General features: G+C 37.9%; 1 protein-coding gene across 1 annotated transcript in view; it reads right to left on the minus strand.

The window, feature by feature from the left end:
* SLIT3 (slit guidance ligand 3) overlaps nt 1–25411 on the minus strand; it is a 524682-nt gene that overhangs the window by 236249 nt on the left and 263022 nt on the right. The window contains exon 5 of the mRNA XM_044453633.1: nt 21009–21080. Coding sequence (XP_044309568.1) covers nt 21009–21080 — 72 coding nt within the window. The remainder of the gene's footprint in view (nt 1–21008; nt 21081–25411) is intronic.

Raw genomic sequence — 25411 nt, forward strand, 5'->3', positions numbered from 1 at the left:
TTAAGTATATAGTGGAGGAAGCCAAAAATTGAAGAATTCTAATATGTATGTGTGCATGCTAATGGCATTTTTAAATGACATCTCCCCCAAAGGAAAAATAGGAACAACAATTTTAGAAAGACAGATTTCAGAAAGTAGGCTCTTCCTAAATACTGGCACCTGGAACATATGTAACTGATAAGAGGACTGATTCCCCCCCCCCCCCCCCCCCCGCAGTGATTAGAAAGAAAACTCATTAACCTCAAACATCTTTTCGGTGGACGGGCAAGAAATCAACATTAATTGCTAAGCTTGGATATTTACCTGCACTTTAAATGAAAGCTTCAAAGGTGATCACTTAGAGACTGGAAGTTCATGTGACATTTTGTGGAAAACACTTAATATGATATTTGGTTAGAGAAACATTGTTTTCTAGTCTTGCTTAGGTTTCATACATTTGACTCCAGATATACAAAACAAAAGCAAAATAATCTATCTTGACTCCTTCAGAGAGAGATATGGCCTCATTTGGAGGATCAATATATTAGCAATTTTAAGCATACAGTGTTTAGGTTTTCCCTATTTGGCTTCGGCTATTCTGGACATCAAACTTTTTAAAAGCTTTTTTCAGTTTTTCCCTGACTACAATAGCCATGATCCAGTGAGAGTAGTGGAAGATGGGAGTTAAGGCATGACTGCATAAGGGGAGAATGCCAGAAAGAAATTAAGAGTAGTCAATGGAGAAAATTCCCTCTTTTCCCTGCCTGGGTGTCAGTATATGAATGCTGAGGTGTGGTAATATGGAATAGAGGTAGGCAATGAGGCAATTCCTCTGTTGAGCAATGATTCCTTTTCTGGCTCTAGATTTTCAACTTCTTAGCACCCTCTTTCCATTTGGAAGGGAGAAGAGGACACTCCTTGTGCTGAACACTTTACAAATGCGGGGGCGGGGGTGGGGGCGGGGGGGGGACACAAGGTAGCAGGCTGTTTCGTCATGCCCTTCTTGTAAGACTTGCCACTACTCAGACACACCCTGGTTTGTGTTTGATTTTAGCCATTAGCCATAACAGCTGGATAGTATTGGAAACTCCCTAACTGGTGGACTATAGAAATCCTTGGTTTCCCTTTCCTACAAATAGCCTTCAACTGATCTGGATGAGAGCCAAACACAGCTGCAGATGGCAGCAAATCAGTTTGAGTAGCATTTCTCTTTTGCCACCTCTTGACTCTGGAATACGATGGCAGAATTATGCATTCTCTCTAAGCAGAAGGGGGACACTGTGAGTACAAGGTCTGGGTGAAGTAAGTTGCAGCATGATGAGGCTGGGGATCAGAAGGAAAAGCACATCTTGAACTAATCCATTCCGTTTTTCTCCTTCCCAGGCTTCTGAGTGGAGATCAGTGTGTGCATGAGTCCCTGTGCAGGGGAATTACATAACCGTAAAGGAAGATTGGGGGGAGAGGGGTCAGCAAACTTCTAACCTATGTGTTCCCAGTTGTTCCTGGATTTTGAGCATCAGGACAGAACTACTGGACAGGGATCTTCAGTTCTCATATTGTGAAAAATGACAGATGCCAACAAGTGCTTGCTTTTGAACAGCACATAAGGAGTTCATAATTAACTTTAATTTATGTATATAAAAGAATAATATATTTAATTATATACTTTGCCAGATTTTTCCATTCTAAATGCAGACAGGTTTGTATTGGCCATATGTTGACTCTTCATGGAAGACTTTGGTTTGAGATTTCAGAAATCTGGGAAGAGTGGGGGCCGACTGCTCCAACTTGAGACATGAACATGGCTGGCTGCTCTTCCTGAGCCATCCCCCTTTTTAATTTCGCAGGTCTCACACACATAAACCCCCTATTTACATATAAATATGTTAAAAGTGGACAAAGTATAGATTGAAAATTGTTGCAGAAGTGGAAATTTAATGACTATACCACAATTTCCTGAAAAGGAGGTGAATCTGCTTGGGGAGTGTGGTTTGATTATTTAAATTCTTTATCTGAATCAAACTGAAGTGTGTTTGTATCTTAGGAGCAGTGTAATGCACAGTGTCTGGCAAAAGTGTGATATGGGTGTTCTGATTGAATTCTGAAAACTTTCTAATTTTTCCCCTTAAGCACAGCCAGTACGAAGTATAAAACTGAGGCTGTTTTTATGCAGTTACTAAGATAATTGAATCCTGTTCACATAATCAGCATGTACACACCAACTGCACTTGAAAAATTTTTAATTCAAGAAAGTTAGTCAAGCCTCATGTCATATTCAGTGTATCATTATGAAATTAAGCAAGCAGAAAATTTTCCAGAAATACTTCCCCATGGGAACATAGCAAGAAATGGCAAGGAAAGTTGTTTTTTCCACCTGTGAATTCCTTGGAGACATTTTATTCTTATGTGGTGACCTTGCCTCTTCCTGAAAGAGTTTGGGGATATTGCATATGGTTTCTCTCTCTAACCTATTTTATCTTCCACACAGCAACTGGGAGAGCCAGTGTGGTGTAGTGGTTAAGAGCATGGGACTGGGACTCAGACGATCTGGGTTCTAGTTCCCGCTCAGCCATGGAGCCAACTGGGTGACTTTGGGCCAGTCACAGACTCTCAGCCCAACCTACCTCACAGGGTTGTTGTTGTGGGGATAAGATGGAGGAGGAGAATGATGTAAGCTGCCTTGAGCCCTTTGTAGGAAAAAGGCAGGATAAAATTGGAAAATAAATAAATAAACCCTATAAGGAGAGTTAGATACGAAAAGAGAGGTAGTGCCATAGTTATCCAATGAGCTTCATGCTTGAAAGTTTCCCTAGTCCTGATCAGATTCTTTAACCAGTACATTATAATTTTCAGACAGCTGTTGGAAACAGGTTATTAGATTAGAGAAGAATGGGTTTCCCAAGGCCATCCACTGCTTGCAAGACAAGGGAGTTGCTTTAGATAAGCCACTCTTTGACCACCAGATGTTGTAGCACAATAGGCATTTTAGGGGAGCAAACTAAGTAATGTCGCACTCAGGCCCAGCCCTTTCAAGTCCACCTCACAAAAGTGAATTGCTTCCCTATTTTCTTTCAAGATTTCCCAAACCCTTTCATTTATTTATCATGCAATTCATGATCTTCCAAAATTAAGTCTCTTCAACTGGGAGGAGAATATATATTAAATGGGCCACACACAAAAATAGAGATCATAGATCCCTGGCATGTACCCTTTGGGTTCACATATAACAACACCTCCGAGTCAGACCCTAAAACAATTAATGGTTTTTCTACGCTCATTTTTCAGTACCTAAAGGACAGGAAGACTGTCAGAAACTAAAGAGTTCTGTTCTATGACAGCAAGTTTAATAGATGTGTATGAGCTCATAAACATAGATTTAGCTTGAAATTGCATAGGAAGTCCCAATAAAATTCATGAGAATAAATCACATAATAACAAGCTTTTTGGAATTCATGTTTGATTGCATCTTGTCCTTTGTAAATCCAGGTCATAAAATATTTGTCAATTTGGTTCTGTACAATTCAGAATTAAGTAACAGGTTTGATTTAAAAATCTAAAGTTTTCCACAGTTTTCAAGAACATGTTCACATACATTTTATTACATAAGAAATATGTGAAACTGAAAATATATCTACATATAAGAAATGATGAAAACTAAGAGCTAACGCCAACATACACACAAAACATTATTTCTCTTTCCACTGCACATGAAACATAAAATACATAAAAGATAGTTTCTTAATCTGTGTTATTTTCTTAATAATCTAAATATAACATTCAGTTTGAATTCATGTAGCCATCTTCTAGTAATGATGCTATAACTGCATTCATTGGAAAGGATACACTGAAATATATTTTAGGTTAAATATTGTGAATTTAAAAAAAAAAAAGGAAAAAAGAGAACATTGTACCTTTTCTGTCCTGCATGAAAACTACTGACTCGACAACCAGTGTTAAAGAGAAGCTGTGCAGACCTGTGGTTTGCTGGCTTGTTGTACTGCTGCAGTACAACTCACGTACAGCCAGATAAAAGAGTCATCTTGACCCAATAGGACAATCTTCCCTTTTGTATGTTCAACAGCTTACAATGTGCAGTTACACAAGCAGCATGTCTACCAATTCTGTGCAACTTATGAGAGAGCATTAGCCGTATTTGGAGCCACAAGCCATAGTGAAATACCCAGAATGCAGGAAGCAAACAAGGCATACTTCCATCTTAGCTACACGGATCTCCTTAGTGAAAGCTACAGTCACATCTTACACACTAACAGAGAACTCTGTTCCCCAAGGGTGGATCCTTGTGTAACCAAAGTCATCCCGTCTACATCCTGGAGGGGGCTATTAAACTTTGGGGACCTTGGGTAGGGGGAAACTAAGGGTAGGAATCCCCTTCCGCAAATTGGAAATCCTCATTGGTCAAGGAATGTTGATTGTCTGGTGCTGCAGGAAGGAATGCAAAAATGGAGAGGGAAGAGCAGAACAGGGACGCTCCGTACAGCAATTGTTTCTTGCATTTCCCTCCCATCTATTTATAATAGCCATTCTTTCAGTCCTGCGCATGGTAGAAATGACATATTCCCCACCTCAAATGTCATCTGGCTATTATTTGCTCCTTGGTTGTCATTCTGTTTAGCCAGAATGTCAAGCATGCCAGAAGGATTCTAATTTTAATGGCTACTTAGAATGACAAATATACTAATAATGAATGTAAGTTGTTAATGTATTAGTTTAAGCCAATTATGTGTACATCTTTTAAGCAAACATTCTTATCATTATTATCTGAGATAATGTTGCAAAGGATTTGGTCACCTGATCCTATGGAGAATATCAGAAAAATGGAAATCACATTCTCTGGTAATCAGCAAGCTTCTTTAATAGGAATGAAATATATACTGAAGTGAACATATGGAATTTGATTTTCTTAGGTGCTGAACTTCACATTCTTATTGTGTGAAAGTCTGCTTGGTGAAGATAAAAAAAATTAAATTACAGTACTTAGCAAACTGCATACTCCATACGCTGTTTAAACCAGAAGTTGCCTTCTCGTATGTTGTTTCACAACTTTAATAGCTTACCAAAAATCCAACTATGATTCATTCATGTTTGAAATATTTGTTGCTTTCAGGTCAGTTGAGACCTATGAATGGAATGTTCTACCTTATGCTGTTTAATGTTATGGTCTGGTGCCATTTTGTTGTTAGTTGCGAAGTCATGTCCGATCCATCGTGACCCCATGGGCAACATTCCTCCAGGCCTTCCTGTCCTCCACCATCCCCCGGAGTCCACTTAAGCTCACCCCAACTGCTTCAGTGACTCCATCCAGCCACCTCATCCTCTGCCATCCCCTTCTTTTGCCATCTATTGTTCCCAGAATTAGGCTCTTCTCCAGGAGGTCCTTCCTTCTCATTAGGTGGCCAAAGTAATTGAGTTTCATCTTCACTATCTGGCCTTCTAAAGAGCAGTCAGGGTTGATCTCCTCTAGGACTGACTGGTTTGATCGCCTTTCGGTCCAAGGGACTTGCAGGAGTCTCCTCCAGCACAATTCAAAGGCCTCAATTCTTCGGCGCTCAGTCTTCCTTATGGTCCAACTTTCACAGCCATACATTGCAACTGGGAAAACCATAGCCTTGAGTATACACACTTTTGTTGGCAGGGTGATGCCTCTGCTTTTTAGTATGCTTTATAGATTTGCCATAGCTTTCCTCCCCAGGAGCAAGTGTCCTTAAGCGTTACTTAAAACTTAGTTGAAATCAGGATGTTTGAGTAGGAAGTTCTTTTACTGTACAGAATATTTTATTTTTGTTTATATCATCTTTATTTTATTAATTAATTCATTTGATTTGTCCTCCAGATTTCCACCAAGAAAATTGCACTCAAGGCAGCTTACGTTCATATGCACTAAAAAGTTTTTAAAAACTGAACTGAAACAAGAATAAAGCAAAATGCATTAAAATACCACTGAAAACACAACAGAATAAAAACTGTGCTCAGTATGCCTAAAAATCCTCCTTTGGATGAAGGTGCATCCTATAATTTTTTGAAACACATATGATAAATGTCGCCCCAAATTCCTTAAAGGAAAGGTGGAATTCTGATGTGAAAAGTAACTAAATCTATGGTCAAGCTGATAAAATGTAATCACTGCCTTTGAAACTAAATTAGTTCTAAGTTGGAGATTTGCATATAACTGTTGGTAAAAGGAGCACACAGGTCTAAACATGGGGCTATTTTCCCTTTCTCTAGAACCAGCAAAGGCCACTGATAGAACAGTATCCTGTCCTGGTATTAGACCTGTAAGCTACCAGGGGAGGTCTCAAAATGGGACCTTCAGTAGCGAATCTCCAGCACTTTACTTCCTGCATCACCAATGCACTTCCTGCAGTCAGCCAGACTGAGGAGCCTGTGATTCAAGAGTGCTTTTTAGGCTACAGCACTGGCTTAAATACTATCCAATCACTCCAAGGTCTAATCGCAACTCAACTTTACAACCCAATGGAGACAGAACTAGCCCTGTAACATTTTTCCTTTCAAGCCAACTTCGTATCCTGGGCAACTTTTTCTTGAACAAACAAGAACTAGAATGAAACCCTTGAATCCTGACTTCTGGTCCATCTTTTTACCATCTTCTGTCCATGTGACCCTCACCTACTCTTACCATAATCAGTCCTCGGCATCAGCCTGTTGCCAATCTAAGCCTCATGCTTGACCTGAAAAGTTCTGAGTTTCCAAGAACACATGTATTTGTAGGTGTAAGTGTGTGTGCCACACAAGACTACAAATAAAGGAAACTGAGTTTGTTTCACTTTGAGTGTAGTCCAGGCTTAAAAGTTAGTATTTCTCTAAGGAATGGTTTCACATCGTTTTGGGAATAAATGTTACTAAGAATGTAGATTCAAATTTAATGCCCATCTTAAAAACTGAAACCTCCTCCATCCTCCCCTTCCTCACCACTTTTCAGTTTCAGGATTTTTACAACATCCGCATTTTACTGTGCCCAATTGCTTATGTAATGAACACTGCATACCAAACATATAAATGGCTATCTCCATAGCAATTGGTGAAGGTTTATGGTTTCCCTAGTTATTCTTGACTGATAACCATCAGTTGTTCTCCATTGCCCAGTAGAGACAGAAGAAAATATTGGGGGGAGGGGCGTTCCTTAGGACACTCCACAAAGAGATATGAAAGTACATCTACATTTCATTTTTGAGAAACAATGCTGCTACAAACTTTGCTATTAATTTCACACTCCCGTCCCTTGTTCTCTTTCCACCCTGGCATCAAAAATTATATTCTAAGTTTATTGGGATCAAGGACCATTTTTTGCTAGTAGCACTCTAAAACATCACATCATTCAATGGTGCTTTGCATAGCCACAGTAGCACCACAAAGTGGGGTTTTAATATAGATTTAACTTTTTTAAATCTATGTATTTATTGAATGGAACTGGTCTTTGACTGCAATAAAGTTTATCTTTCTATAGGTCAAAAACCAATGCACTGTGTTCCAGGAATCCTAAAGAATTTCCTTTGATCTGCATTGTCAAGAAAAACAACATAATTCACATATTTAACCTGTGCACAGAGTGATACTTATCCTTCGGAATGCGTATTTCTTTGAATTTTTTGATTCAACTAAAAGAAACTCTACCAAAATATTATTTTAGAAGGAAACCAGTATAAAACCTACATATTTTAGGGGAAAGGCATACAAAAATGCATATTTCAGAAGTAAATGTATTCAGCTGCAGGCTTTGTATACAATTTAAATGCTAAGTAGTGTGCTTAGGGTTTTTTTTTTTTTTTTTGCTCCTTTTTCCTTGCAGAGACTGGGTAGAACATACTTATCAAGAACACATGCGAAACTGATATGGACCAGAAGTCCACTGATCTGTCCAATCCCTGTGGACACACTTCCAAATGGGTTTTCGACCCGCTCTGTCTCCACTCCCATATGTGAAGCTTATTTGTCCTATATACGATAGACATCCATTCTTTTCTTTTCTGACATATGTATGATGACGAAGTGCTCTTAGAAGCAGTTGTCATCAGCTTTTCAGTATCCCAGATAATAGAATCCTTGCTACGACTTTCAAATTTTCTAAGGCCTGTAACTCTGAAGATTATGGTCTTCCTATGCAGTGTGGAAGGAGCCCAGAGGTGCTCACCCACTGTGGTCAAGGCATCATGCCTTCGAGTAGAAGGGTGGCAATGCTAATATTTCTCATATCATGGTGGCATCTGTCTCCTCCCTTCCTTGCCCACCAGAATGCCTACTCTGCTCTTTCTCTGATGTTGCCTTTGTGACCTCAGAGAAGCTGCCATGAGCTTTTTTTTTCCTGCATAAACTATGGACACAGAGGGGGCACTCCCGTGTGTCACCCCCAAACAAGTTTTCAAGATTGGAACAGGGATTCTGAATAATTCTATGGCTGTACAGTTGCAGTAGAATTGTGCTACCCTTGACTAACACTTGATTTATACAAAGTGATCAACCATGTTTGGTCATTACGTGCAAACTGGGCCTTAGTTACTTGGAGTACCTATTTAGACAGAGAGAATCTTACAGTATTTTATGCAAAAGAATGTTCCATTCCTGGTTTGGATGCTGCAAATCTGAACCCATTAGAAACCATGGATTGTGAGCAACCCATGTAGGATTCCATAGCTCCATTTTATCCTCACAGCAAAAATTCTGTGAAGTAGGTTAGGCTGAGAATGAGTGACTGGCCCAGAGTCACCCAATAAGCTTCATGGCCAAGTAGGGACTACAGCCTGGATTTTTCAGGCCTGCAGGCCAGCACTTTAACCACCATATCACACTGGCTCTCAAATATGTTTTATTTGTATTGTTGCACTGATATTCTGTTAAATAGACCACCAACACACTTCTCTCTAAAGGGGCAACTGCTGTATTATCTAGCTTAACTGTGAATAAGAAAGCAAGTTCTGTCGAATTCATATCTTTCTAAGTTTTCTTCTAATCAAACCTTTTAGAACCCACATACTCAGTAACTCTGTGTTCACTGGGAAAATGATAAATATTTATTTATTTATTTAGAAGGCTTCTATGCCACCCTATTCGCCGAAGCCTCGGGGCGGCTCACAATAATAAATATATTATTATATTTAATAATATAATAAATTATTACAGTATATACAGTATAATAAATAAACAGTATATGATGCATTATTTGTAATCAACAACCTCTTCTCTGAAGAAATACACAGAATGTGGGAAGCACGGCTGCTGCACTGGAAGGAACACGTGATCTTGCTCCTCTCCATGCAGTTGGCTAACCTGAGTGGCAAAGCATTGGACAGTGCAGCCCAGTGAGTAGCTTAAGACTTAAGACTGTCATTTAAACTTTGTGGCTAAGATGAAATTTCAAGCAAGGATGTCCCAGTCTGACCACTAGATCACATTTTCTTTTTAACTGTTAAGAGTACTAATGAAACAAGAACTACAGTCAAGCCACACACATCGCCCCAGGCAGGAGTTTTCAGGCATATGCTGCTGTCTTGCCAATGACATGGGGGATTAAGTAAAAAAAAAATGTTGCCTTACTTGTCAGATACTGTTATCTGAGGGCTGATTCAAAAGCATAGTCTGGAGGGCAACAGGCTGCACTAGATCATCATGTCAAGAAATGAATCCTTGATACTGCTGCTTGACTTTTATAAATAATAGTTTAAATGAGAAAAGGATGGAGGATACTGACACATCAATCAAATCTATGTTAGAACTAGCAAGCACATATATGAACTTCCACTCGGAAACTGGTGGATTTCTCTGTGTGTGTTGACTGTGTATTGGTTCATGCATATGCACCTGAACAATTCTTGGAACAACAAGCAGTATCCAATGCCACCTTGGCATCAACTGGGCCCGCTGCCAGCAAAATGGGGAGTTAGGGCTTCCTACAGCATCTCTGGTTTAAGTAGCTTATCTGGCAATCTATTTGTTTGCAGTGTAACAACTCTTGAACCCATGTAAGTCTGGCATATGCATTGAAGGGAAAATTCAATGTTTCCAGTGCAAAGCACAACTTGAATTTTTAGATAATGTCCAAGTGAAAAGCAGGTGTGTGAAACACACACTGAACTATCTCTCTTGACCTGAACATAGCAAAATACAGTATCTTCCTTGAAGTAATGTATTTATTCAATGTATTTATATGAAGCTGCTTAATATCATTGTTCTGTGGGTAGCTCACAAGTTAAAATGATAAAACACAGTAAAAATAAAATTCCAAGTTGTTAGAATTAAACTCAGCACACACATTTGGCATACCTCGAGTAATTCCAAGTATGAACCACAACTTGACTTCTGCAATTTACAGCAGAGGATGTAAATATACTTGTCAAATTTAAACAATGTGCTTTGCTATGCTATATGTTAAATATAAGTGTCCAAAATAAAAAAGAACAGGAATTGTCACAGTTCTGTACTTATTGGGAGCTTTGCTTATCTTTTTTGAATCAAAATCAAACTGTCTAACATATGTTTTAGAAATCTAAGTTAAAAAGTTAATAACTTAAATAGAGTAGAAAAGCTGGCAACAACAATTTGATGGTTGACAGTTGTACAACACTAAAGAAATCTGAAAAATGCTACAAACATGTTTATTAAGTACCTATTCTGAAATTGATGTTTAACTTTTCCTCTTAAAGTTCCAAAAATTAAGCTCCTTTAATTCCTTGAATAAGACATAGCAGCCATTGTACTGTACAAAAATGAGTTCGGAAAAAAGCTCCCATGATGCTTTTCAACAGTGCACCTCTTTCTCTAAAATTGTTCTCTAAAATACTTCTATGGTCCAGTTTTACCAACTGGGAACTGAATTCACTGTATTGGCAATGTCACGATTATACATGCACAAAATGCTTCCTATCATCTGAGTGCCAATTTCATTGGTATCCTTTTTTATCCTACTAAAATCTTATGAGGTCAATATCTTTCTTTTGGGCCCTGTGATGGAAGGTTTCATGGGAGACCCTGATCGGTCTTCCATGGTGAGTACTGGTTTGTTTTGCAGAGAAAGGCACATATAGAGAGCCAGTGTGGTGTAGTGGTTAAGAGCATGGGACTGGGACTCAGACGATCTGGGTTCCAGTCCCTGCTCAGCCAAGGAGCCAACTGAGTGACTTTGGGCCAGTCACAGACTCTCAGCCCAACCTACCTCACAGGGTTGTTGTTGTGGGGATAAGATGGAGGAGATGTAAGCTGCCTTGAGCCCTTTGTAGGAAAAAGGCAGGATATAAATTGAAAAATAAATAAATAAATAAATAAATAAATATGGTTTTACCACAGACTAATCAACCATGAAGGGCTTTAAATACTGTCCAGCAGAATGTCATACCACCAGAAATCATTGGAAGATAAATAGACTACAAAAGTTACCACATAAGGAAGATCAATGTGTAAATTCAACCTAATTCAGGGATGAGAAACAGTACTACAAGGCGATTCGATGCTAATGCATTGTTGAGACCTAATCAAAGTTCTCTAAGGGTCAACACCTCTACTTTTAGAAAGCTAACATTTTCAAGAAAGGTTTTAGCCTAACATACTAATTTTCTAGTTGCATGGCATTCCAAGCTGCTTTTGCTGAATCAGCTCTGAAGCTAAGCAGCATTTTGGTCTAGACATTACATTTCATTAATTAATTGCTTCCATAAAAAACAAAGAAGGGAAGGGAAGGGAAGGGAAGGGAAGGGAAGGGAAGGGAAGGGAAGGGAGGAAAAGGCCATTAGTTAACTATAATTTTGCCACATATTTACCAATTTTATGTCATACAGCTATAATAAAACATACTAAAATAGTTTTAGCTTTGCAGAAATAGATGCTGACGAGCAGAGACAAAGGCTGCATGAAAATCTTTCACTCTTACTGACATATTTCTACAACATTCTGCTGAACAGTATTTATACCTTTTCACAATGAATTCAGTCTGTGATAAAATTGTATGTGCCATGCTGTTTTAGCCAAGACACTACATGTTGTCCCCCCGACCTCCGCCTGCTATCCCCAGAGAACAGAATAACGCAGTACAAAAGGTTTGCATTAAATGTAATGAAACAAATGACAAAATCAATAAACCAGGAACTATGAGCTATCATAAAAATGATGTAAACCCAGAGTTCACAATGGTTATAGAGCTATTTAAAATTGTAATTAAAACCAGCACGATTTTTTTTCCAGGATAAAAGCCTCTTTGACAGCCCTAAATATATGCTACAGGAAATTTTCAACAAATATATTCAAAGTTGGCATGAAGTCAGCATAAATTAGTCAAGGATAACCTCTAAGTGAACATTTTTATTCAAAGGAAGTATAAATTGAAAATGTTGATATTACATATGATTTTTGAATCACACTGGCATCCATTTAAAAAGTTATAGCCACCATGCATAACCCAAATTAATTCCATCATGCATTTGGATCAACTGTCCGTCAAGGAGATTTTGTTGAATATCAATGGCAATCAATCTGACTAAGGGACAGCTTTAACCCCACATATTTACCTAGCCCTAATTAGGTTGCAAGGAAAAGCCTATTATTGTGTCATTTCGTTGCAATACTCCAGGGACTACTTAATTTCTGCATATATAATTTTGTAGGCAGTAACACCCTGGACTTTAGGTTAAAAGTTCTTACAAAAGTCTCTGCACTCATTTTGGTAAGACACATGTGAAGTGATAACCTGCAAACCCAGTAATACCTTGCTGATGTAAGAGTTCACAGCTAAACCTTTCATGTTTTTGAACCCCTGCAAGAGGGTTAAACATGACTGGAATGAATCTGCAATACATGGAAATAATTTGTGGAAGCATCATAGAAAAGCTGCAGAATGAACAGTGCAAAATGCATATAGCTAACATGGAATGAATCCTACTTTTCAGATTTTGTATAAGGAAAAAAATAACTCTTAAAGCCATGCTTTAATATAGCCTGCTGATTTCCTGCCTATGACAACTGAAGCAACATATATATTTGTAATTTAGACATACCTTTATAATATTTTATCTTTTATATGTCAGATTTTTATGCCTATGTTTTTTCATTGAAGTGTGATGTGAATGCGCCATACGATAAATACATAAATATTGTATCCTGCCATCTGAAACACAACTATCTGGTCCAGTTGTGCCATGCACAATGCAATAATTGTCATGGCACAACTGGACTATAATTGCTAAGACACGTCATCTGCTTCCCATCCGTTTGTACCAATAGCAACATGTACAGTACCTTACTTCAGTATATGTGCTCATTTTCATTATATGCAAAGTCTTTGATGAACCTTTTATGTCTTTAATTACAAGAGCAAGCTTTCCCATTATATATTTTTCCTTATTTAGCAGCATTAACAAACATGTAAAGATAAAGCTTATGGGTGGTGGTGAGAAATAAGAAATCCAACTTTCTATCTGGGTTAGGTATCATCATCATCATCATTATTAAGGATAAATGAGGCAAGGAAATAATATCCTTTCAATGCATGTAACATTTTAAATTAACATTTTAGGGAATATTTTCTGTAAGAAAAAATATTTTTCTTTCTCTATATGAAAATCACTTCCTATTCAATTCCCGTCATCAGATCTATCTTCAACTTCAGCTGAGAAGTAGATTGCTCTTTTCACTGACAGACACATCAGAATTGTGAAATAACCAATGCAAGTTACTTGCCAAGGCATGAGAAGTATTCCATTGCCTGTACCATTCAAACTTTGATTTCCTATGGTCCCGCTGTTGGGACAACTGAAAGAATCATTAAGCAGCCACACAAAATTGCTTAGATCTCTGTGTTTTTGCACATAGGCACTGTCTGTTTGTATCCTTGTATATAAATTCATTCTATTTTATGTATAACATTGTATTTTTAGTGTGTTAAACCTTTGCAAAGCAGCCAGGGAACTTTGACTATTTGGAGATACAGATGTGTGATAAATATTATTTATTTATTTCTCCTCCTATATTCTTTATTTACATATTTTATACTGTTAATTTTAATTTTATATTATTGTATCTCAGTGTATTTTTTGTATTTTTGTATTTAAGTGGTAATTTATTATGTTCTATTGTATTTGAATGTATCTTATTGTGTTGTAAGCCGCCCCGAGGCTTCGGCAAGGGGCGGCATAGAAATGTTATAATAATAATAATAATAATAATAATAATAATAATAATATGGAATTATATGAATTGTTTAGGCTACAATCTTGTACCAGTTTAAATAGGGATAATTCCTCTGAAGTCAGTAGAGGATTACTTCTGAGTAGTCATCTATAGGACTGCAGAGTTATATGAATTATATACTTTCACAGAAATGATTCCTCAGAGCTAAAGTTAAACTTTTAGTAACATTCCATTACAAACATTCAATGCTGGGATCAAACAAGTACCTTTAAAGTTAACTGAGGTTCAATTTATTCACTTCCACATCTGATATTTTGTGGGACAAGGAACAGGCAGCGCTGCAATGGCGGAAATTCATTTTTCAAGGATGACAAGTCAGGGTTTTGGGTCATTTGATGTTGAAATATAACTCCTGACTAGCAAAGCCCAAAGTCAGAAACAGAAAAGGCATAAAAACATTTCCACTGCCCAACATTCCAGTGCAATCTTTTAATTTGAATTTTTAATTGTTTTTATACTTCCATAAATTCCACTGATTGTATTCGGTTGCATAACATTAACTACTGGACAGAGTTCCAGCTGAAGAGGCCAAAATTCTAGTCATAATTGTAACAAGTACTGGAATCTAAGTCTGGATGGAAAACATGCTGTATTCCCAATTATTTCATTTGTAAACTGGAGCATTTTCTTCAGCTCAGTCATCTCTCTAATAGCCTAAGCTGCATCCTAGTCTAGTGTTTGTAATAAAGCAAAGGGAAGTATCACATTCTTTTTCTAAATAGAAAACCACTTGGGGAATTATCTCCAACATAAAGTGCACAATGGGCAGGGCACAATCCATCAATGTCAATTATTTTCCCACGTCTTTCTTGTATCAGAGCTCAGCTGCAGGCAGGCCAAAGGCCACAAGTGCTGGAGCCAATCTGAGCCAGATGGTAGTTGAGAATGACAGGTTATGGGCTGAGTCTAATTCTGACTGGATCTCTGTCAAAGAGCTGCAGTACCTTTGCCAATGCAGCAGTGCCTGACTGACCAAGGTTTCCTTTTATGGTTATGCCAAGAGCAGCAGAGTTCTTCCTGATCCTGATAAGCTCCACCACAGTATCAACTGTCCACTCCTGACCACAAAGCAGTGACCACAAAGTGACTACTTCCCTGCTCCTTCCTCTCCTTCCCTGCAGCTTTGCTTCTTCATCTGTGTGTTTTCTTACATGAGGTTTCTTGGCCTTGTTTATGACTGTTGGCCCTGCTGGTATCCATATCTAATAACACTTTGATTCCTATCAACATTCACTGATGTTCATTGCTTGGAATGGTCTGACTGCCATAGAAACTTGCTTGCACCTTGGAAATTACCTCATACTGGGGAAGAAAATGGTGCCTCTTTTTCTTATTTCTCACAGTGCCTGAGATGTCAGGACTGTAATTATATGGACATGGAAGCCTTAAAGCATTTGAGGGACATAGAAAGCAACAACAACAGAGGCCCTCTTCATTGCTTATCCGTGAAGACAATTAGTGGGTGATCACATGGGACGGGGGCCTTTTCCACAGCAGCCGTGCTCAGTAGTACAGCAGCCACAGTGCCTGTCAAGGGTCCACCAGGCCCCACCATTGCAGGCTTTAAGAGTGCCCTGGAAACATATTATTTCACTTTTCCATGATATGATTGCTGCTGGGATTTTATTATGTTTTTGTTGTTCCTGTTTTTATGGCTTTTAAAGGCAATATTGGCGGCAGCAGCGGCTGCTATTATTATTAATTACTACTACTACTCCTATTATTCTAATCTGGGAGGTCGTAGGCCCTGACAAAAGGAGGCCAAGAAATATTTTAAACAAATAAACACTATGAATATTGTGGGAATCCTGCTGAGTTGCCTTCCAATATCCATACTAGGAGGCTAAGATTTCCAAAAGGAGCTTGCAAAGAACTGTATAGGAAAGATAATTCTGCATATCTTCACTCAACCCTCATTCCCATTTTATTGTAACATGCATACAGTTGGCCAAGCTCAAGAGAGGCTACTTTTAAGTTTTCATGTGGCTTTTGGGCTTTGTGTTTTTATCATATATTGTCCTGAGAACAGTGAGGTAAAGGGCAAGTGATGCATTTAGGAAATAAAAGAATCAATAAGGGAGGAAAGCCCTGTCCCACATTACTCAAGTGTGCAACAACAGGGAAAGTGCCATGCATGGACAGAGGGGCTGGGGTTTGCCAGTGCACTTCTGAAACCCCCTCACATGGCCAGCAGGGCTGTATCGACTTCTTATGTATGTCACAATATCAGAAAAGGAGAAAGGGGAAGGAGGCAACGCATGGGACAAGATCTGCAGAGAGGGAAGATAAGATCACTGTAGTCAAAGCAAGCTAAAGAAAACATAGTCAAGAGAGTTCCAAAGGCATTCACAACAAAAGCAAATTAAAGTCTAATATCACATTAGAGACCTTTGAACCTACAGCATGAAGTATTCCCCCACTTGAGGTCAGTATTTTATTTGTTTTCAAGCATGCAGTATAATCCACCTTTCTGCATGGGAACTCAAAGCAGGTAATTCGAAGGAACGATACATTTAAGAATTTAAAATATACCTAGGGGCTTGTCCAAATCAGATGGACTTAGGTATGGAATGCAGTGGGCTGATAGAGCTCACCTGGGCAGCCCTGCCAACCTACCCTGTTCCAGAAACAAGGATTTACACTAATTTTGGAGCCTGACCCAGAAGCATAAAATCTGCATTGTGCAAGCAGGGGAAGTTGTTTGTGGAAGGGAGCGGGACTGGAACAGAAGCAGCAGTTTAGAACAGGCTGATGGGCACCATTAGATGAAGCTCTTAGAATTTAGAACATACCTAATGACCAGCAGTACATGACAAAACTACAGCAAAGACAGAGACAAGTAATCAAAGCAGCAGATTAAAATTTTAATGTATACTGTCTTCCTAAAAAGAAAGTATTACTGTTGAAGTGTTTTAGGCCTCCATCAGAAGGAAGTTCCAGAGGAGAGATGCAGCCACTAAAAAGGCTCTCCCTTGAGAAGTATATCTCTGAGGTTGTTGGGAGAGACAACAGGGCCTCCAAAAATCTCAGCAGTGGGTAGGCTTAGATAATCTGGTCCTAAACTGTTCAGGCTTTGAACGGTCATGATCTGAACTCTAAATTGTCACCAAAACCAAAGCTGAATCCAATTTCAACAAGGAAATTACAGTCTCCATTTACAACTATGCTACTGCAGTCTGGACCTATTCAAGTTTCTAAATTTTCTTCAAAAGCAGCCTAAATGAAAAGCACATTTCAATAATTGAGACATGATGTAATAAAGACATGTGTCACTTTGTGTCACTTCAGATCCACATTCCCCAGGGATGGGCACAACTGGTGCACCAGCCTCTGGGGGACAACATTACATCATATGTGAATACTGATTTAAAAGAAAAAAAGAAGTCAGTGCTCATTCAGAAGACTGCTTTACCTTGTAAAGCAGAATCTATCCTCAGATCAACTGTATGAGGAATATTTATTACAATCAATCATGCTTTTTAATAATACAATTGTAAAATAGGTGCTAGTTTGCTTTTATAATTAGATGTTGAATAAGCAGTTCAGGTTGAGATTAATCATTAAATTAACTTATGCTGAAAGTAATTTTCCCTTATAAGAAATTTTTAGTTAGTGACGTAAGTTTTATAGTATCCTAATACGGCCTAGGTGTTTTATTCCTACAGAAGTTTAAGAGATAGACAAAGGATTATTTCCTGAATCCATTAAGATCAATATCTGATTATATATTACAACAATTCCAGGCATCTAAGACATTGCATAACTTTGAAACTGTAAGAAGAAGCAAAACAAATGTCTAACAGTACATTCAGTTTACACACACACACACACACACACACAGGTCAATAAACATGAAGTATTTTTAAAATGTGACCATTTTTGGCATAAAACACCAGTTTCAGTCACCTGAAACATTTCTCATTTTGAAATTACATAATATATTTTAAAAGCCTATAGACTTAAAACTGAATACATTATTGTTTCATTTTGAAGAGGTGTGTCATATGCATTATAGTACCTACATACCTGTTTTTTACAAAGAAGAAATGCAAAACAGATTACAGCTGCCAGACACGTGTCTTACTCTTCTATTAAGTTCTGTATTTTTCTTGAAAGAAGTGAGTGAATTTGGTTGTAACTAAATATAAGGGGAAGATGAAGCAATAGTGCGTATTCCACAGTTCTGGAGAAGTTCAAACACGACTTGTGCATCTCGCACTTGGAGGTGGGTTGGTTGACTCTGGCGCTTCCTGCTCCCTCATTCATTGAGTGATGTTCAAAGCTCTTTTCCAGGTACTTTGAGACCTGCTATCCTCATGTAGTGGGCTGCCAATAATGCAGCCTTTTTCTGGCATTCCAGGGCACAGCTCTTGCTCTTACACATCTGTGCGTTAGCACTAATAAGCACAAAACTGAAATGCTGAAAAGTCCTAATCGCCTTTTATAAGCTTCAACTGAAAATTCAGTTCCAGTCTTACCTGGAGAAATTAGTCAACCATTTCCAAGTTAGCATAATACTGTACTATGTTCTGTATAGGGCTGTCCATGAAGAACAGTTCGCCTTTTCCACAATGCAGCTACTGGGGTTTAGCCTGGGGGCAGGCAAAGACATTACACTGAACTTTTACTAACACTCCCTGCAAAATAAAATATTTCAGCTCTGAAATAAACAAAATAGATGGCAGACATTCCATGTCAACTTGGTAAAGCCCTGGAATAACCCAATTCATTTCTTCTAAGTGTGTATATATGTATTTATTAACTCTTATCTTCCTCTCCCTTTCTACCAAAAAAGGTGCTCAACAAACAAATTTAAAACACCATTAAAACACAGTACGAAAGGAAATGAACAGCAGCCAGCCAGTTAAAAACTATTTCAGCAAACAAACTAGCTTACACCCCAGAGGTCTGCCAGAATAAACTGTTATTGTCTGCTAGTGGAATTACAAGAAAGAAGGTACGAACCTGGCTTCCCTTGTAGAGAATTTCCAAGCCTGTGAGAAGATCCTTTCTTGCAACCACATCAAACTTGTTTCCAGTGATGTTGGGATTACAAAAAGGGACTCCCCCAAAGATTTTAAAATGCATGCATGTTTCGATGGGAAAAGGCAGACTTCACATAACCTGGCCCAAGATGTGTGGGTTTGTGTACTCTGAACAATGTTTGGAAACAAATCAGTAGTCATGAACCTCATGTAACAAGAGAATCATATGATCCCTAGAATTAGCTTCAGTCAATAAACTGGCTGCCCCATTCTGAACCAGCCAAAGTTTCCAAACTTTTCTCAAAGGCAATCCCACACAGAGTGTATTATAGTAGACCAACAGGTTGTAGCTAAGGGATATGTTATTGGCCAGATCTGACATCACCAGGAATGGGCACAGCTGGGATAACAGGTTCAGTGCAGGAAACACACACCTGACATCCAGGTTCAGAGCTGAATCAGGAGTACATCCATTCTGTAAATGTGTCTTCAAAGGAAGGGTGGTACCCATGCGGCAGAGGCTGAATCCCACCCAGCAGAAGTTCTGCCATTTGAATGACAAGGAGCACCTCTGACTTGTATGAAACATCAGTTTAGCACTACAATATATGGAATATCATAATTACTGAAATACTTTCATAGGCTCTTGTGCTAGATAAATAATTTTTACAAGTGGCTCTCTGGTGCCGGCTTATAAATAATGCAAATATAGAAAAACAAGGAAACAGGCAAAAATGCAGTTTTGTAAGAAATCTACTCCTGCTCAAATTTGTGCATATACAAAAACAGAGCTGAGATCCGCATGTAAGTTAACTTAAACTGTACAACAAACTTAAACGAGAGCAAAATCAGTATCCTCTTTTTGAATCATCACACTTCCAAGGAATATAAACTAAAATGTAAGCAATGTCTTTAAAATAACAATGCTTTGTCATTTTAACAGATCCCCAAATTGCTTTTTCTCTGAAAATTCTGGTCAAGAGCCTTGTTTCCACTTGATCTTAATCTAAGTACATTGATATATGTTAAATGCAATTGGTGACTTGAAGCTTAAAACAGTGCAGGAGAAAATTAATTAACACAATTGATTGAAAAGTAATACACACAAAGCTCAGTAATAGAATGGGAAGAGATGCTGTTTTTGCAACTCATAAATGAAAAATAATTAACTGTACAGTTAACTTTAGTTGCAGTTGCATAACGATTAACAGCATGAGCTAGAACTCTTCGGCTCAGATTTCAGCTCAGCCATTAATTCATTGGGCAGTGCTATAGCTTACCTTCCCCTTCTTTTTTGAATTATGGTTGGCACTATTTGTCTTCCTTACAGGGTTGTTGAGAAAACCCCAAAATATATATGTCAGGTGCCTTACAAGTTTAGGAAAATAAATGAATATTAATTACTATTATGACTTCAAGAAAGAAAGGCACAATATATATTTACTGGGTTATATGCATATATTAAAGAGGCCAAATTCTTTCCTGTACTATCACATTGTAAATGTCACTTTCTTTAGACATTACACAAGAAAAGAAGCCCAAGGCATTTAGGTTTTCAGGCAGAAATCCTGCACAATACTAAGCTAGATCATTTTAGCTAGCTCTCTTTCAAGGGAAAATTCTACTGTCTCATGCGCTCTGCCTTAACCTGCCCAGTAATTCTGAAGACCCTTTTTAAAAAGCTAGAATCTTGAAGAAGAATATATATCTTTTAAAATGTACTATCTCATTTCTAAGTACCAAAAAGTATTTGGCATACACCTGGAATTCAAATACATAAGAACAGTAACACATAAAAGATTTAGCTTCAGCTCAAGCTCCTTTATAAGCGTCACTTACAAATTCTTCACATCAGTTATTCCTCGAAAAGCCTTCCTTGGGATGCCTTGAATCTGGTTTTCGCTTAAATCCCTAAACAGAAGAAAATACAGACTCAGTAAGAACAAATGAACTCAAAACACATTAACACACATGGTTGCAGCTACAGACTACTCAGAAGTAGATTTGCACAATTATATTACTGTTGCAGGCAATGATTTGGTGTGATTGCACTGCAGGTTTCAAGACTTCCATGAAAAGCAGAAATTGTGTATGGCAACAGATTGTGCCTGGATTAAATATTCCACCAAATTTTAATTTTTTTGTTCAATTTCTGCATGTCTTTCTGAAAAGTTTACGTTTTAAAATTACATTAAGCTTAACAACAAAGTTAGGAAACAAAACATGTGTATGAACATCTGATATAGCTAGATGGTCAAACCATACAATAAAATTCTGTGAAACTGAATACATATTTACTCAGAAGCAATCCTACTGAGTTTAATAGTAAAAAAAATTAATAAGAATTTACTCTCAGGTAAGCATGTGCAGGATTTATTAAAGTGCAAACTCCATGCTTACTGTAAGAAAAAAGTATCTCAATAACCCTCCATTCTGCTTCCCTTTTGAGATAAAATGAAGACGGAACATAGAAGCATTTTAATAAGTGCAGAAACAATCAGGATTAAAATGACCACCACCATTTCAATGAAAATGAACAGAAGGATATTAAGTTGTTCAGTGAGTTCCAAGCAAGGTGAACAAACCATTAAGGAAACGTGTTACATTTACAGCTTTTTAACAATATAAATATGCTTTATAAAACCCTGGCAATCTATCTAAACTTTACAGGCCAAAACATTTAGAAGCCACAGTTGATAAAGAACAAAAACCTCTTCATTCAAATTTCCACAAAATTAAGCAAAAGAACTGTCCCAGAACTACTATTAACCACACAACCCCCCACCCTTGTTTTTACAAAATTACTGGAAAGGGCACTTGTTTTAAGGCCGCTTCCTCAGTCTCTGATACCTTTAGCTTTTTTGAAGTGCGTACAAGTGGTTCACCTTAATCCAGTCTTTGTGACCAGCAGCCCTTAGAGTACCCCTTCTGGAACCTCCCCCACCACACTTGAAAGTGAATTCTGTATTGTACTGTGAACTACCATCAAATTGATTTTATTCAATAAGAGGCAGTGGGCTTTGAATGAGAGCACCACACAGAAAACCCACACTGACGTCGCAGGTCAAGCTATGTCAGCAAGGGCTTTCTTCTGTTTTCCATCAGGTTGATAGTCCATTCGACCCCCACCCCAAATGTCCTTGTCAGACTAATTCAATTTATACTAGTCATCTAGTCTACACCAATTTCTCTTGGTAGCTGTAATTGTTCTCTCAGACAGACAGGACACACAAATGGCCATGCATAATGCTATACTGCTTTATAAAAGACTTGTTTTGAAACACATCCATGTTCTTTTGGGCTTTCCCAAATTATGGAACAGTGACTAATAATATAGCCCCTCTTTCTCATTTTGTTTCTCACTACTTAGTACTGAAATATTCAGTGCTTCACAGCAGACCTTGTAGATGATCAACTTTCAGAGACACATCAGTGCAGTACTACAGTATATACTACTAAAAGCAATATGGAGGAGTAACAGCAACTGATTTAAAGGTAGAATAAAAATATGCTGAAAAAATGAAAAGTCGAGTTCATAAAAGCATGGCTGGAGAAATGAGAATTTGTATTGTCATTTAATAATGACAAACTACGCAACACAAGAAAGACAACTGGATGTAAAAAAGATAAGCATCCACCTTAACCTAACACATCAAGAAAATCAACAACTGTCTTGAAACCTGTTCATTAATATTTCTTCAAGTGAAGTAGAAAGGTAGCAAACTCATGATTTAAAACAATATTTCTAGTATTCTGGCTCAGCAGGATTATTTATATTATGTTGCCTCTTATCACCACACTGTGTCTTTTCTATGGCTATTCAAGAAAATAGCAGTTTGTAGGAAATATATTGTTTCTCTTTTTTAAATCTTGTAACTTGCCATCACTTTATCTTCTATTGAGGTACTCTTCTCTTGCTAACAATGCAGACTCTATAAATCTGCAAGACTGTGTACTGATTTCATGAATACATCTCATGCTCTGACAACCTGACAGTTTTAAAGGTGTTGCTATAGCTGTGAGGAACTTGCAGCTGCACTTTTGTAGATGCCCATTCACTTTAAGTATGCCTTGTTCTGAAGATCTGAAGTGTGGTGATTTTTTCTTGATAACTGCATTCCAAATAATTCTGGAAGATGTTTAAGGAGCAAATGAACTGCCATCAAATTCATCCAACAGTGAGAAGTTTTAAAGAAATGTGTACTTTTCTACAACATTGCTGTCAGTTTCTCAAAGACAACTTCCTCTTAAAGCCATTAAAAAAGCAATATGCAGCCACTGTACACATTTACTTCTGAAATGTTTAAAGTTGAAAAATTGTGATGAAAACTGTATCAGGCTTAAATATTCATGAACATGTCTTTTAAAGAAAGAGATGGATTTCATGTGGAAATCTTTAAAATGTGTATTTAGAACAATGATAGGGTTAGCAATATAAAGCCTGGCATAAAGGTAGCATCCTGCTATTTCATTACAGAAAAATAAAGTCTCAGTTCTGCATGTATGCAAAAGGTTGAAATTTAGCCATCAGTAAAAACAGACACCAGGATTATCGTATTAGCTCTGAACTGTCTTCCTGTTCATCAGCTGCTTGATCAGTGCTACAGGCAAGCCTCAAAAAACTTGTGGTTTTTGTATTTTCAAAGGGAAAGTAGCCACTACTGCTTTGTCTCCAGCATGCCTTGGACACAAAACCATACATAGAAAGAACCTGTTGCATCATGACGCTAAGACAATAATGCATTGCAGGAAGAGCATTTGCTAGCAATGCTTTCTCCCCATGCTTTCTTCCAAATGTCTAACACTTGGAACAGTTTTTGATTTTCAGTAGTAGAGGTATCATATTGCTCTTTGGGTTTCTGAATTTACATTTCCTCAACAGAAACACCAATTTATGCACACAGGTGAGTAGCTGCTATTGTCACATACAAACGAATTGTAGATTGTAGCTAATAGTGTCCTTAAATTCATAGAAAGCTCTGCCTGTGAGTATGGAGAGTGGGAGTGGTTTGGGAGGAGATGCCAAAAGGAGAGGGAACTGGCAAAAAGGTGTCCTGGTCCTGTGCCTTCCACAGATGCTTCAGATGGATCAAAGAATCTTCCATGAACGAGAAGGACAGCATTAGATAGAATGCAGTACCACTAATATTCCTTTTAAGCCTGAAGAGAAATAACATTAAATCATGAAACCACTCCAACTTACTTAGGACTCACTTACATGATTACAGCTTGGCATATAGGACTTCTGCACAATAAAATCCCCAGGCTTTGTTACAAGTCTGGGTAGATGTACTAAACAGTCCTGATTGTGGAGTAAGGTACTCTTTGTTGTTTTTTAACTTGCTTCCAAAATATGAACAACCATCCTTTTCAAATGCCAACGCAAAATTGGAACAATTTCCCAGCCCCTTTCCAGCATACAAATCTCAAGTTAATTACATTGAGCTAAGATATTTCTATAGGGATCAGCAGAGGCCTAGGGGGACATTGGAGGGTTTAACTCCCCCACCCACCTCGGGAGAAAGAATAAATTGGCTGGAAGAAGAAAGTGGCTGATTTCCTCACTGTTTTGCTGGGAAGTACTCTAAAGATTGCATTTCAAAAATCCACTGCTGGCATTTGTCAGTGGCTTGACTTTAAAAAAAATCAGGAACTGAAAATGCCCTATTGTGTCCCAAAAAGTCTTAAAATCACCAGAAAGTGCAGGTAATGGTGGCCCAATATTGCAAATGAATAGTTTTAAAGGTTACAAAATATTTTTTTTTAAGTTTTTATAAAATATTCCCATTCCAGAAATTCCCATTCTATACATCAGTGTTCCTTCTTATAAAGAACAATACTGAACCATGCCCATATTTCCCCCTTGTGATAGTTCCTTATAAAATTATCAAAGATACTGAAATATGTCTGTTCCATAGATGACTCCACCCTTGAGTCCATCTTACATAATGGTATTCAAAAAAATGTTAACAGCTATATAGCAAAGGCATTTGAACCCTTAGAGGCACACCACAAAGATGACCAAAGCATGGAATTGAATGACTTCATCCTTCTGTATAACCCAGGTTTTAAAATTATTAGGAGCAAGACAACATTCTTTCTATCACTCTTCATGCAGGTATCAAAAGCTAGAGTCTTTGCCCAATGACTTGATCTCCATGAGTACTAGTAACTGTATACTTTTAATGATAGTGACCATGCAAAACAGCAGCAGCATGGGGAATATTTACAGCAGATGGTGT

The sequence above is a fragment of the Varanus komodoensis genome, unplaced genomic scaffold (genome assembly GCF_004798865.1).
Source record: "Varanus komodoensis strain SLA01 unplaced genomic scaffold, ASM479886v1 scaffold7_1, whole genome shotgun sequence".
Lineage (NCBI taxonomy): Eukaryota > Metazoa > Chordata > Lepidosauria > Squamata > Varanidae > Varanus > Varanus komodoensis.